Source organism: Nanorana parkeri, unplaced genomic scaffold (genome assembly GCF_000935625.1).
Source record: "Nanorana parkeri isolate BGI_ZX_2015 unplaced genomic scaffold, ASM93562v1 scaffold805, whole genome shotgun sequence".
In the NCBI taxonomy this organism is placed as follows: domain Eukaryota; kingdom Metazoa; phylum Chordata; class Amphibia; order Anura; family Dicroglossidae; genus Nanorana; species Nanorana parkeri.
This window is the reverse complement of record NW_017307073.1, coordinates 249010-263209: the sequence shown is the minus strand read 5'-3', so window position 1 is coordinate 263209 and position 14200 is coordinate 249010. Positions and strand designations below refer to the sequence as shown.

Sequence of the window (14200 nt, the reverse complement as noted above, 5' to 3'; positions counted from 1 at the left end):
ACATTTTTTGGGGAGAATGAGCCGTGACGTGTTCATATGTAAATAGCGCCACCCATTCATATGTAAATATCACAGTTGAGACTATTTTCAGTGGTGGGGCCAGTAGCCCCTATCTTAATTTTGGTTGTCCCTGTCTGCCTGACATCTTGTGTCCGGGTTTCTGCTGCCATGAAACCCGGACACAGCATTCAAAACCCGGACTGTCCGGGTGAATCCTGGACAGGTGGCAACCCTAATTTACATCAGTACTGAGCCACAAGAGCTAACAATCTAATTTACCTAAGACATATATTTATAGCACTGGGCTGGTTCTGAATGGAAACTAATGCAGCAGTATGTTGGAGGAAACTGGAGCAATCCAGAGGAGAAAGGACGTCATAATAATCAAATCCATTGTAGCAATTTAGCCTCTTTGTGCTTTTAATTGTTGCAATTGTTGGTGTAATTAGTTTGTAATTGACCTCCTGTAGGCAGATTAATCTATATATAGTTTGACAGAGCATGTATTGCCAGATAGTGAAGGATGAAATAGTCCCGGATCATTGACTGAAAAAGGTATCTCAATGTCCACACACACAAACGTGACATGATAGAACCCTTCATGAGTCATGACACACTGCATAGGATTAATCAGAAAATGAATATTGCAGCGGGTTCATAGTTACTACACAAGATAAGTAGCACCCATGTGTACCGTGAGACACACACACACACACCTCTTCGGCATTCAACAGTAGAGGGGAAGCTGTAGATAGATGACCTCATCAGTCTGTTGCTGCTTTTTCACTTTCCATTCAGTAAGCTGGGAGTGAAGCGAAGACATCCTGGGATTCACACACTGTGTGAGTAGTCCATACACCTGGCTGTGTTGTGTGAGGGGGCTTTGAAAATGTTAGCAATAAAGGGAGAGAGACACAAATAGTTTGGCAGTGGTGCATTTTACATGTTTCCCTGGAGTTCAGCATAAATGAACTGGAAATGTTGTAAATGCAGTATTCCTGTTCGTTAATCACTATTATTATTATTATTATTATGTGTAAGCAAGGTGAGGAAACCTTCCCAATAAGTAATGCCTTGGATGGCCCATTCACAAATTACAATGGTAACCATGCAACGTTTTTTTTTTCTCGTTCTCTGTGGAGGAGATACAGTAAGCTGATTGAGAGCCATGTCCCTTTTCTTCAGCTTGTGCTGCTCTGTATTGAGCTGGTAAGGTGTCCTGAGGACTACTTTACAAGTTCACTTGCAGGAAACAAGGACTTGATATTTAAAGCCCAATTGAACTTCTAATTTAAATCCGCTAAATAAACTTCAGGTGCATCAAAACAAAAGGTGTGCAAAGTTTTACAGCTTTATTTTCTTTAGAAAGCAACCACAAGCCTGTCACCATGCTGTAGAGAGGGACACTTGCTCTCTGTGTGGAAGCGGTGGCTGCTCTGCAGAGGTCCAACAAGCCTCCTGATAGGTTTGCGTTAAAGCTCTGAAATCAGCAGGGAGCAATAGTTTTGCTGACTGGAGAGCTTTAGATTTGCCTAAGCAGGGAGCATTAGACCTCTGTAGAGGGACCACTGCTTCCACACAGAGAGCCAATGTCCTTCTCTCCAGTATGCTGGCAGGGTACAGGCATATAACCTAGAAAATCTTTTAGGGATGCACCGATGCCAAGTATTTGGGCAAGAACTCGTAATCGCCTGAATGCTCCGATACCTTCCCTGATATCGGAACTTCCTCTCAGAGGAAGATTTCCTTTGACACGCAGTGCCATAGGGGAACGTGGAGCCAGCTTCCCGTGCAATCAGGAAGCTGGGTGGCAAGTAATGACCCGCCTCCCAGCTTCCTGATTCACCAGGAAGCCGACTCCATGCTGATTGGCTGGGAAGCCGCTTTCCTGGCCAAGCACAATCAAACCGGCCAGACAACATGAAGCCAGCTTCTTGGGCAATTAGATTGCCCGGGAAACCAGCTCCATGCCCGCGGAAGCACCGGTATCGGTACTCCAGTATCGACGAGTACCGAAATCAAAGTATCGGTACTCGTGCTTGATACCAAAAAAAACGGTATCGGTGCATCCCTAACATCTTTTATTCTGATGCATCTGTAATGTGTTTAGCTGATTTAAGCTTAACGTTGTTGGGCTTTGTTACCTTCAGTTGGTTGAAAATGCCAATACCACAGAAGAGATAACTTTTAGTGCTTGAAAATTCAGGCATTAAACACCCTTACTTTATAGCTTGCCTGCTATGTATTTAATACTGGATTTGCATGCGGATGAACAAAGATAGTAGCAGTTGGCCACCTAAATCTGCCTACTGCTAGCTCTACCATGACCTGTATTGATGAGAACCTTCACAGACTGCTGAACAAAGGGTGATAGGTCTCATATTGGTTACAAATGATCAGATCTCTTCCCGTATGGCCAGCTGAAGACTTACTTATAAAAATTGAGCCAAAACGAAACTTCTGCCCATGCCAACATGCTAGATTTCCTCAGTCATCCTCTACAAAAGGGAGCAGGGAACCCGACTAGTTGCTAAAATCAAAAGCTCCACTTCTGACTCACTGTTCTTTCATTTGGTTTCCATAAATCTGGTAATTTTTTGGGATAGTAGACAAAAACCTACCTTGAACTTTTACATCATTAGATGGTAAACATTTAATAGAATTGTCTATCCATAGCCAAGCTAAATATGGTTCTGTCATTTCCCTGATTGTACACGGCTTGCATTGGTTAAATGGGAGATATTTTAGAATTATATTTATGTAAATAAATATTATATAAATAAATACATTTGTTTTCCTTAGACTATTCCTCCTCGTGCAGGAGTAATAAGCATGCCTCAGAGCCATGGTGCACAGGCCAGACTGCCCGCCCCGGCACCTGTCAAAGCAGCTGGACCTCCAAAAGGTACAGTGTGTTCTGTTCTCTTGTGATTTGAGCCATGTGCAATGTCGGATAAATAGAACAAGTTATTTATTTTATTATAAAATGATGAGGTGAGAAAGTCTATTCACATTTGTTATCCTTTTACCTGTTTTCCTTGCATTAAGAAAGCAAATAATAACTCGATGGGCGAGCCTACTACACCAGTAGAGGCTGTGCCTCTTCCAATACATTCTGTACTCCCTTGCACTGCGTGCTGTACGCTGTAATCACATGTTTCCACTGTCTTAGCAAAAATGTCATGTTACGTTAAAATCAATAAAAATCTTTGGTTAAAAAAAAAAGCAGGAGACATTTCAGACACTCTCCAGTGTCTGTGTACACATCCTAGTCCAGGAGTCGTCCAACTCTCTGCTTTTGCATGATAGCCAATTTAATGTTGGCCTCTTATGAGGCAGTTTCATTCCAGACCCATAAGACTCAACATACTGTTACATATTTCTCATGGGAGAAGTCGATCCGGCCTCTAGACCGATTCATTCATCAAGCACCAGTCTGTCCCTAACCTGATGGCTCAGGAGTCTATTTTGGGGATGCTCACGAGGAATAGCCTGTCAGGTTAGGGAGGAGTGCTGGGCACCTTGTTGGTACAGTGGACATAGTCGTCAGATGCGTCTCATCTCCCATTCAGCATCCTGGAACTTAGGGCAATTTGGCTTTCTTCTCAGCGTTTATTATGACTAATGTCTTTATTCAACCTCAAATACTATGTAACTATGTAATTACATTGCCTGGCTGACATGGCTCTGCAACTTGTTTGTTACGGAGAAGGTCTCCAAGGTAATACAAAGACTATGGTGGATCTGTACTGTGCTTATACTGTGTCTCCTGAAGCCGGGATCCTTTTACCCTTTTGCCTGGGGTGTGGAGCCACAAAGCCCCTGTCCATTTTTTTCTTAGTGTTACTGACACATGTGCAACTCATCACATGCAGGTAGGGCAGGTGTAGGAGTTGGCATTACGTTTGGCAATGGGAAATCAAGTTATTGTGTATGTTTAGAGATGCAGAGTGGCTTTTTGGAGAGATGATGGTTTATGTAAACTTTTTAATTTACACGGTCCTAATTTCACTTGTCTGTTTCAGCTTTTCCCTCTCTTCCCGAGCCTATGAAACCCCAACTTGCAGCCGCTCTTCAGCCTAGTCCAACTGCCCAACCACCCTGCCAAAAGCTGCAAGAGCCTCTACAGCCAACATCCTCACATCCCACCTCCCCCACACCGCCTCCGCAGGGTCTAGACCCGGCTCCGCTGCCTCCTCCCCGCAGTCGTTCCTCTCAAAATCTGCCTTCAGACACTGTCGCTCCTCAACAAGTAAGTTCCATATCTTTGAGTTATAACCTATAGTATGTTGGTGGTGGGAAGGCAATATATCAGCTGCTTCTGGTGACTTAAAAGAGATCCTGTGCTTTACTCCTGTAGGGCAGCAGGTCACTTTAATGTTGGCAGCAGCCACTTGCTTGTTCTTCACTTACCTGCTGCTACCTTGAGACATTGGGAAGGAAGAGAAAAACTCCCTAATTCCAGAAGTGGTAAGCCACACACCTTCCTCCTATGTGATAGTGCTGGTGCCTGGTAATTGGCTGCTCAGGCACCAGCACCCTGGGCAGAAAGTCTCTAGCCCTGCGTGTGCTCTGACCAATGTGGACTTGTGAAGAGGAGGTAAGTATAAGCTGCTGTCACTGGCCTGTATTAGGCCCCATTCACAGTGTTAAGTCAGGCCGTACACATCAGTGCAGCGTGCATGGCTGTATTGATCTGTTCCCAGGAGCGACAGGTGCTGCGTGTGATTGCACCAGGTGTCCGTGCTCGCACGCAGACGGGATCCATCCCGAGTACGGATACCTGGACCCGCTCGGCTGTGTGCCTTCCCATAGGGAAGAACAGGCTGCCACACGCAACACCTGTCCCTCCCAGGAAAGACCTGATACGGCCATGCACGCCGTAGGGATGTGTACGGCCCGACTTAACGCTGTGTGAATGAGGCCTTAAAGTGAACCTGTTGTTTTGCTCTGCATGGGCGAAGTGCAGGTCCACTTTAAGCCCAATTTATGGAGAATATTTTTGATTGTGTAATAGCATGCAAATGGCTGCACATCAACAAAGGTCTCATTGGTGGTTATTCATTGTAATCATTTGTGATTTATACAGGAAAAGGAAAATTGTGGTATGCAAATCCTGCTAATAGAATGTCTGCTTCTTCGCATTTGTGTTATCAGATCTATTATCTTATTATGGGTTCAGCGTGTACTCCTTTTCATTCATTGTTTAGTTTAAAATGACTTTCCGAGGCAGTCAGTGAAGCCAGAACACAGAGTTTTGTTGGCTGCAGTATTCAGAAAGGACTCATGCACATGTTAGTGGTCTGTTGCCAATCTCTTAAATTAATATGAATCCAGATTGATTACAACTTTTGCAGTGTCTCATTTTCTTGAGCTCAGATCTGCAGAGTCTTCCTCTGCATATCACAATACAAGCAGCACCTTTGTCAAATGACTGCCACAAGAAAATTCTGAAGCTAAGAACAGATTTTTAATATTTTGTATCTTACCAGTCCTTAGATGCGATGGCTGCATCAGTTTTTTCTTTTTTTTTCACGCCTTTTTTTCCCTTTTAGTTTCATTTGGTGATACTTCCAGTAACATACTTTCTGTCCAACACTTACTGTACTGTATCTGTGGAGGAGCAACTGTGTTACCCTTAGATTGGGCGTGTGTTAAGACTACAGAACACCCTCTCCTCTTCTGCATAACATGGGGGGGGGGGGTTTCTGTCATTCACAGAATATTTCTGGAAAGGAAGATTACACTGGGATTTTAATTCAATGAGAAAATGTTCTTAGCCGTAAAAAGAATACTAATGCAGCTGCCACATCTAAGGCCTGGCAAGCTTCAATATATGACATTTGTGCTCGTGTGTACATAGGGATGCACCGATACCGGTATTTCGGTATCGAGTAAGAGTACCGATATTTTAGAAAAACTGTATCCAGTTATAAAGCACAACAGCTGTGCAGCATGACTTGGCAAACAGCATAGCATTGTGTATTAGTACTGCGATACTACACAATTTCTTATGGGGCACTCGCATCACTCCCCGCACTAGAGGAACCTATGGTCTGATGTGCTTACTGCAGCCATACATAGTGTAGGGTACATTACCTATCAGCATGTTTTAGATTGAAGGAGGAAATAGAATCCCTCGCTTACAAAGGGTGATAGAAATGTTGCTGTGTTCTACAGTACATGTCCTTCTGTCTTCTTACTGCACTATGCACAGGAGTCTGCACCCAGAGAATATTACTAAGAAGTTCTATGTCATTAGGAAGAATGACTGCATGGTTTGTCTTTTTCTCGCACTGTCTCTCTCTTCTAATGTCTTTTCTTTTCAATATTTGTCTTTTTATCACTAGCAGGAGCAGCCATCAGGGTAAAAGGTATCGGAACAGTTTAACCCTATTGTCTGTACTCCACCCTAAAATGTGCCATGAGTGACGGCCTTGGCTTCTGGTCACTCATGTCACTGATAACCATCACTTGGTTTAATCCGGTAACCATCATACCTCATGCATTGTCTTGTCATGATAAAGAAGGAGGGGACAATGACCAATGATCATGTAAAGCCAAACTCCAACCAAAACGCAACTTTGGACAGAGGAAGGGTTAGAACCTAGACATTAGAAGGATTAGCTATGGGAAGATTTTCTCCTTCTTACTGTGTGGTCATCAAAACAAAGAGTGAGGAAAATCAATACAATTGGAAACAGACAAGTATACCCAAAGGGATTGTGCCCTTTTCTCTATATAGAAGGGAGTGGTCCCTGCACCATGCATACAGATCACCTCATGTTGGATGATGCGGAGTAAAAGGTTGCAGCAGGTCCTAGTGGTACAGCAATATCATTGAGCATTTGCAGATCCCTTCCCCCCTCCTGTCTTATCGCCAGGCATGTGGGTGGTGCTCAGAGACGAAGGTCCTATAGCACACCTCTGTTTGAACTTTATTGTTGTACGATTTATAAAATGGCTAAACTGTGTTACTATAATAACCTGCAGAGTGTGGAGCATTCATTCCTCTAAACTACACATCCCCACACGTCCTTACCCTCTCTCCTGTGCGGATCCAACAAGTCTCTTCAGCTCAGGTGCTGCCTTTGTGTTCCAGCCAGGAGGAGAACTAGCTTATAGGATGCCGGAAACAACTTTTCTCCGTATGCACCGATCTCTTCTCCAGCTGTCTTTGCTGCAGTGCTCAGAGCAACAAAACTGATGTTAATACCTCTGGCCCCTGTTCTGCTCCAGGCAGTTTCAGCTCTGACCCTCCATTCTACTACTATCAGTTCTCTTTGCACATCCCTCCCCCCCCCATGGCTAACGAAACTGTGCTAAGAAAACTCGAACTTAGGTGATCTAATATGAAGGAAGGAAGGGGAACTGGGCACAGGGCACATACAATGCAGTCTTATCTGCCAGCTGCCCCTTTCCGAGACCCCCCCCTTTACAATATGAAGAGTCTGAAGTGCAGTCAGTGTGTCTGTGTTCTTTATCATGACATAATGCATGCAATTGTTTTATTAAAGGCACAAGCCAACTAAAACTGATATTTTTGTATTTGGTGGATGCTGGAGAGTTGAAACACCCGAGGGTTTCCTATATGCCTCTGAGACTCAATTGGTGAGGACTCTGTACTTGTTCCAAGCCTGGGTTACTGCCACACTTACACTGTCTCTGGTGGAGTCTCAACAGGTTATAAGAAGCCAAGAAGGAACAGTACACAGGGCTCCACCATATCTGAAATACCACTTGAAGGTGAATTGACACTGTAACTTTTACTGCTGCAAAACTTGTATATGTTTAACACGTTAACAGTTTTTGGAGGAGCTTCTTAGTCATTTAACTCGTTTTGGCAATGGTCATTAATGGCAGCCATCTTGCTATCATTATTTAATTTTGGTTAGAGCTGGTTTGATATATTAAACCATAATTCCAGACAAATATCTTACTGAACAGAAGGCTGGAGAAATATACTGTTTTGTAAATTGTATGACTACCTATTTATTTCTTAGACCAGAACCTGTGTGGCTATAATTGCTGGTATATGTTTCTGACGCTTATTAGAACTGAAGAGACGGTTTGGATGAGCTGCAAAATGTCTTCAAGATTACATAATAAGTCCAGTAGAATGTAACCATTATTAGCTATACAATGACCTGGACAAATGAGACCCTTCACAGACCTACACAAATTATTATTTTGACATCCTGCATGGCATTGGGCTAAAGTACACTTTATGACTATAGGTTAGTGACCATTATATCAATATGAGCTTGTTGGACAGCCCTTTACAGAACCATGGAGATTAATCTGAAATTCCCCCTCCCAATGCTGCCGCTACAGCAGAGGCCACTCTTCTGGTAAAGGCTTTGCATTAGATTTTTGGAGTGTGTCTAGAATTTGTGACCGTTCAGTTAAAACAGCATTTTAACTGACACACAATCGGCTTTCCAGTTCATCCCAAAGGTGTGCAACAGAGTTGAGATCATGGCTCTGTGCTCCACATCAGGACTCGAGTATCTCCACATCAAACGGCTCTAACCATGTCTTTATGAAGCTGACTTTGTGCACAGGGACACAGTCATGCTGAAACAGAAAGAGATGGAAACACACAATTGTCTTTTCCCAGATTGGGATACTTGGATGACCTTCTACTGAGGAAACGGTCAGCACAGACTCAGTCAATGTCCAACAGACTATTTAAACTTTTGCAGAGGTTTGGGTAGATCCTGAACCTAGAAAACGTTAGTGCTGGAAATGTCTTGCCACTTGAGGTATCTAGGCTTTCTCTTAGATATGGCCCTGCCCATGATCTTCCTTCTACAGTCAAGGAGCCAACCTACCTTCCACTTTTTTTCCTGAGGCTTCTGGACTTGATGGTGCTTTCTTTCTTAGCAGTTCTGTATACCCAATTTCACCTTGCACTGTTGAAACTCAATATGTTGGGCTGCATGAAACAAAAAGGTTCCTGGAGCATCACTTACACCTGCATTGCAAGCCAGGCTTGCCGTGGTGTGGTGGCTATCTAGTCCAGACCTGGAAATGGGGGAAGAGGAGTCCTTTTTTCCACTGCGTTAGAAGGTTCTCATGATGGATGCCAGCCTGTCAGACTCTGGAGGAATCTTGGACAACATCCCGGTACAAGGGACTCATCTCCTGATGACATTCTGGAACTCTTTAGCAATTTGTTTATCTCTTCACTGCTGGATCGCTCAACTGCAGAGTCATCCAACCAGGATTTAGTCAAACAATGCCCCAACAGTGGGTTACGTCGACCACCTGATAAGATGGGTTCCAAAACAACATACTTCCAAAGCAGGTTCTAATGCCACCTAAGCTGAAACCTCTTTATCTGTAGGCACTGTTTGAATGAAGATCTAATGCTTGCCTGTTCATCTATTTCCCTGGGTTATACTTTACTCGACATGACTCTAGCTTAAATACTGAAGGTTGGCCATTGACATCACATGTCCTTCCTCTTCTCCTGCAGCAGTGGCAGTAGACGGCTCTTACTCCTGGACAGAACTGCATTGATGTAATGCATGCCAGTACTGCACTATCCAGGAGTAGAGTGAGCCCAGGCTGGCGTAATAGCACACCCTCTGGAGTTGTCCATGACTGTCTGGACTCAAAGAAAGTGGGTTTAATGACAGGGATCATTCAGTCCAGGAAAGCTTCAGACCAGTGTTGGGTCTCAGAGCTGTGAATGTGTGGGAGGGCAGAGCTGAGGAGGACAAGGCTGTTGCATCCAGCGCTACTTTTTTTTTAATTTCAAATCTGCTGGGTGATCATTTTTTATTTACTTTGGGCTTTTATTTTTTTTAAAGTTGGGTTTTTATTTTTAAGCAAGCAAACCCTCAGATGATGACCTTTTCATTTTGTGTTCATTGCTAGCTGGGTGAAATTCCCAGTTGCAATATAACACAGTACCATCTTATCTATGCAATATCAGCAGAGAACCATAGCACCTGGCCTAGATTTTCCTAGCGCTCGTAGGTATGAAAGGCTGGTGTCATTGTGCTGTCATCTGCACCTTTCAAGAGAATAACTGTTGCACCAAAAGCATTTGTTCCATTTGACAATGTACTTTTAAGGTGTTCTAAATGTTACCGTTTCTGAAACCTCTCACTAATAATGTTGCTGAGCTGCTTTCACGACACATAATTGTATGAGATTCTATTGTGTCTTACTCTACTGCCAATGATTCAGCTCTTTAGAGAGCGTCAGTTTTATTTCCTGGGGTGCGGTGACCATTACCATATACAGCCCAAAGCATAATGGTGTCGGATCCAATAACCTGGACGGTTATTACATATGAATAAAGTGTTCTAAGAAAATTCATTTCTGTGTATTTCTAGAACTCCTCTGAAGCAGGCGGTCCATGTCATAGTTTAGATGGACTGCTGAGCATGAATGATGTTTCTGCTGAGCTTTGATTGCATGTAGGTGCTAAACCTCGCACCCTCCTCTCTATTGTCTAATATCAATGGCACAAAGCTGCCTCACCACTTCATTCAGAAGAAGGTGTAAGAATTGCTCTGCCCACGGGATTAAAGCATGCCAGTTTAGATACTACCAAAGATGTGGCCTGTGGTGGTTATAACTAGGGATGGACCGATAATGTTTTTTTCAGCATGGAGTATGAGTAACCGATTGTATTTATTTTATCGGAACTCGCAGATACTGATACCGGCATCCCAGGGTACGTGCGCCCAGCTTCCTGATTGGGCAGGAAGTCAGGCTGCTAGCAACAAGTGAAGCCAGCTTCCTAGCCAAGCAGGGAGGCGGGTCATGACGTGCCACCCGGCCTCCTGATTGGCTGGTAAGCCGGCTCCATGCTCCCTCTAACCACAGGTTCAAGTATTGGAACATTTGAGCGAGTACTCGCCCAAAAACTCGTTATCGGCACTGATGCCAGTATATAACCTTTGAATTGTACATCATACAGTAGGTATGCTCAGAGATCATATAAAACCTGCATATGGCTTAGACATTACACTGCACTAAACACGCACAAAAAAAATATTTTAAACTTTTGTTGTTGTGATTTCGGGGTTCTACACGGACATTTTACAATTCTTCTTTAGAGTGTATTTCCACTTTTGCAGTCAAATTTCGAGAACCCCCCCCCCATATGATTGTGTTCCTATTCGCAGACAATAGTTAAAAAAATATATATTTCTTACCCTTAGAAATCTCTATTTAGCAGACCTTTACATGCTCCTCCTCCTCAATTTCAGTAACTGCAAACTTGCAAACTCTATCCGTCCTAACAGGCTGATTACCATACAGTTGTTGCAGGGCTTTAACCCTGTGCTAGGAGAGACCGTCTTGCTCATGTAGTTTATAAGTGATAATGAATTTTGCCAGCACAGTACAGACAGGGTTAGTTATTTGAAACAAAAACGCCTCCCCAAACCCCATTCGGTAAGAACTAAGCAGGATTTTCAGTGCTGGAATTAGCAGAAAGAGCATCTAAAAAAAAAGGTGCTGTTTCAAAACGTCGCTCTGATGATGTGACACCTGTGAAGTCAACAAGCATTGACTTTTCTACATGCTGGAGTGCTGGAGTGACCTTTTTTGTATTTATGTGTCACTCCATTTTGGCTTTAAAAGTGGAAATACAGTTTAAGTCGTACAAGATTTATGAATGGGGAATGCATTTTTTAATAACGGACTTCTATAAAATAATAAAAGTCAAATTGAAGTCCTAGACAATACATTTCTTGAACAAACAAAAATGTCCGAATTAAAGAACAGCTTTTTTACTGCAGCGGTAAAAGCCAGCAGGCTTTCTGTGGGAATAATTCAGATCTTGTCTTTGGCTTTTGACTAGACCACACAGGGTTGTATTGAAGCTTTAGCCTAGTTATTGCATGAATATTCCATGAAGCATCAGTCAAAACCAAAGACGGTTATGTTTGGCCGTTCCTTTTTTATTTATGTCAGTAGTTAATAGCTCGTGCTAGTAAATAATGTTGTACAATCCTTCATGACATACCATCGTGTTTGTGCTCGTGTAGATAATAGATGATAGTTCCTTGCGGTTTTATGGTGTTTTTATCTTGTTTTTATGGTCATTTCTCTTTTTTTTTTCCTAACAGAATCCAGCGAATGGAGTCGGTGGGTTTAAAAGTCAGTTTGAAAGAGATCCTTTTGCGGACTTATCTTTAGATCCCATGTTCATTACCAAGCTTCCTGAACTCCACACCATATCATCTGCTCCATCATTAAGCCAAAGGGAGCCAGTCCTGTTGCCTTCTGCAGTACAAAACCATGTTCATACCGCCAATAGCCTGCCTATACTGCCTGCAGTCCCTGGCCGGAGTGTATCACAAGACAGTCTGCGGATATCCCCCAATCCATTCCTTAACAGATCCAATGCTATGAACTCTGCCAACCCATTTAATGAAAGCTCAGCAACTGCTGGAAATCCGTTCAAGAACCCGACGCCCTCTTTGACTGCTCCTACATCGCTGCCGACCGGAATATGTGAGCAGTTTCATTCCACAAGCCAACCTGAGCTTCAGCACAGCAGCCCAGTGTTTACCGTGGGGCCAGCTGAGAAAAGTCTATCATTGCCCCATAATTTTGCCTCGATGCCGGAGTCGAATCCTAAAGGCTGGGTAACTTTTGATGACGACAGTTTTGAATTGGCTGTAAACAGGTTAGCCAGCAATGGAGTGGAGTTTGATGGCCTCGAGCAGTCCTCTTTGGATAGCAACCGGAACACAATCCCAGCAGGGTCGTTCTCCCAATCGATGAGGAAACCCCCACCACCACCTCGTAATCCATCAAGGACAAATTTCGACCCTTCCACCAAAATATCAACCCACTCTTTTCCAAGTCTGGAGTTCACTGACCGGTAACATGGAACAGCAGTTGAGATGACATAAGCGTGCAATAACTGTGGTCAATTCTGAAGTTCATAGCTACTTAATATAACCTTTCCTATAACCACTATTTAATATATTTCTGGATTTGTGTATATCTGGGTAACATTTCAAATGACATTTTTTGTATGTGTTGTTGAACTTACTGTGTTTTGTGATTGTTAGGAAGCCACTTAAAATTGCAGAATGAATACATCAAATTTAGTTTTGATCTTTAATTGAAAAAGGACAGAGGTTTTCATAGACATGGTTTAGGTACAAGAAATGAATCTGAACTCCCGTTCTTTACGTCACCGGTGAAAGAGGAACCTGGCAGGGCCGGATCTTTGGTTTGCAATATACTGGGTGGCGGAAACATATGGAATACAGCTTCACTTCTTCTATTCTACTCTGCAGCCGGCTGTAGGGGACAAGCCAATCAGCCCTACACCCTGACTGAGCACAATGGCTGGTGAAAGAGCTGGAGTAGTATTACAATTATGGTTTGACGTGGCTGAGGGACCTGGCTAGATACTGCACATTAAAGTGGATCTAAACTCCGCTTATATTTTCCTCTGCTCCAGTGATGCAATATCAGTGAGCTCCCTCAACAGTAGTAACATCTTCCCCCTGCCTCTACCGGGTTCATGCACACGCATGGAAGTTCATCCATCTTTGAGCATGCAGCAGATGCCGGGACTGTACACAGAGCTGCGCATGCGCAGTGTAAAGAAGATTGCGAGGAGGAAGGTATGAAACCTTTGTTGCAAAATAGACATAGTATGGGGGGGAATTTATCAAAATTTGGAGCAGATTTGCACTGCAACCAATCAGCTTCTCTGTCTCATTTTCAAATCTTACTTGAGCAAACTGAAGAGAGAAGCTGATTGGTTGCCAAGGGCAACTGCTCCAGATTTTCTCTGCTCCAGTTTTGATAAATTCCCCCCTATGTCTCTTCTGCAATAAAAAAAAAACCTTCCTGCTTGCATGTTTGTTATCAGGCCACAGTTCCACTTTCAACAGAAATCTTCTACCAGCTTGAGACCCCTTCTCCATCTGCAGTCTCTTCATAAGCGATAGCTGGAACTTTGCAGCCACTTACATTGGTGGAAGAGATGATCAATAAGATACGTGAATAAGGTGTATAAAGAATTGTGTGTTATTTATGTCCGTATGGTTTCACCACCAGCAGTGTGATATACTGTGTAGATTCTTTATATGTAAGGCTCTGTAGTTAAATCTGGTCATGATAAAATTCAGTGTACCCATAGACATAAGATTAGGGAACAATGATTGCATTCCTGCCTATAGGTGACCGATCCATAAAGTCATCATCT

At 43.2% G+C, this 14200-nt stretch overlaps 1 protein-coding gene across 1 annotated transcript in view; it reads left to right on the top strand.

The window, feature by feature from the left end:
• SYNJ1 (synaptojanin 1) overlaps nucleotides 1-13110 on the top strand; it is a 97280-nt gene extending 84170 nt beyond the window's left edge. Inside the window, exons 29-31 of the mRNA XM_018565007.1 lie at nucleotides 2803-2905; nucleotides 4026-4252; nucleotides 12096-13110. Coding sequence (XP_018420509.1) covers nucleotides 2803-2905; nucleotides 4026-4252; nucleotides 12096-12860 — 1095 coding nt within the window. The 3' untranslated portion in view covers nucleotides 12861-13110. The remainder of the gene's footprint in view (nucleotides 1-2802; nucleotides 2906-4025; nucleotides 4253-12095) is intronic.
• The last annotated feature ends 1090 nt before the right edge of the window (nucleotides 13111-14200 follow it).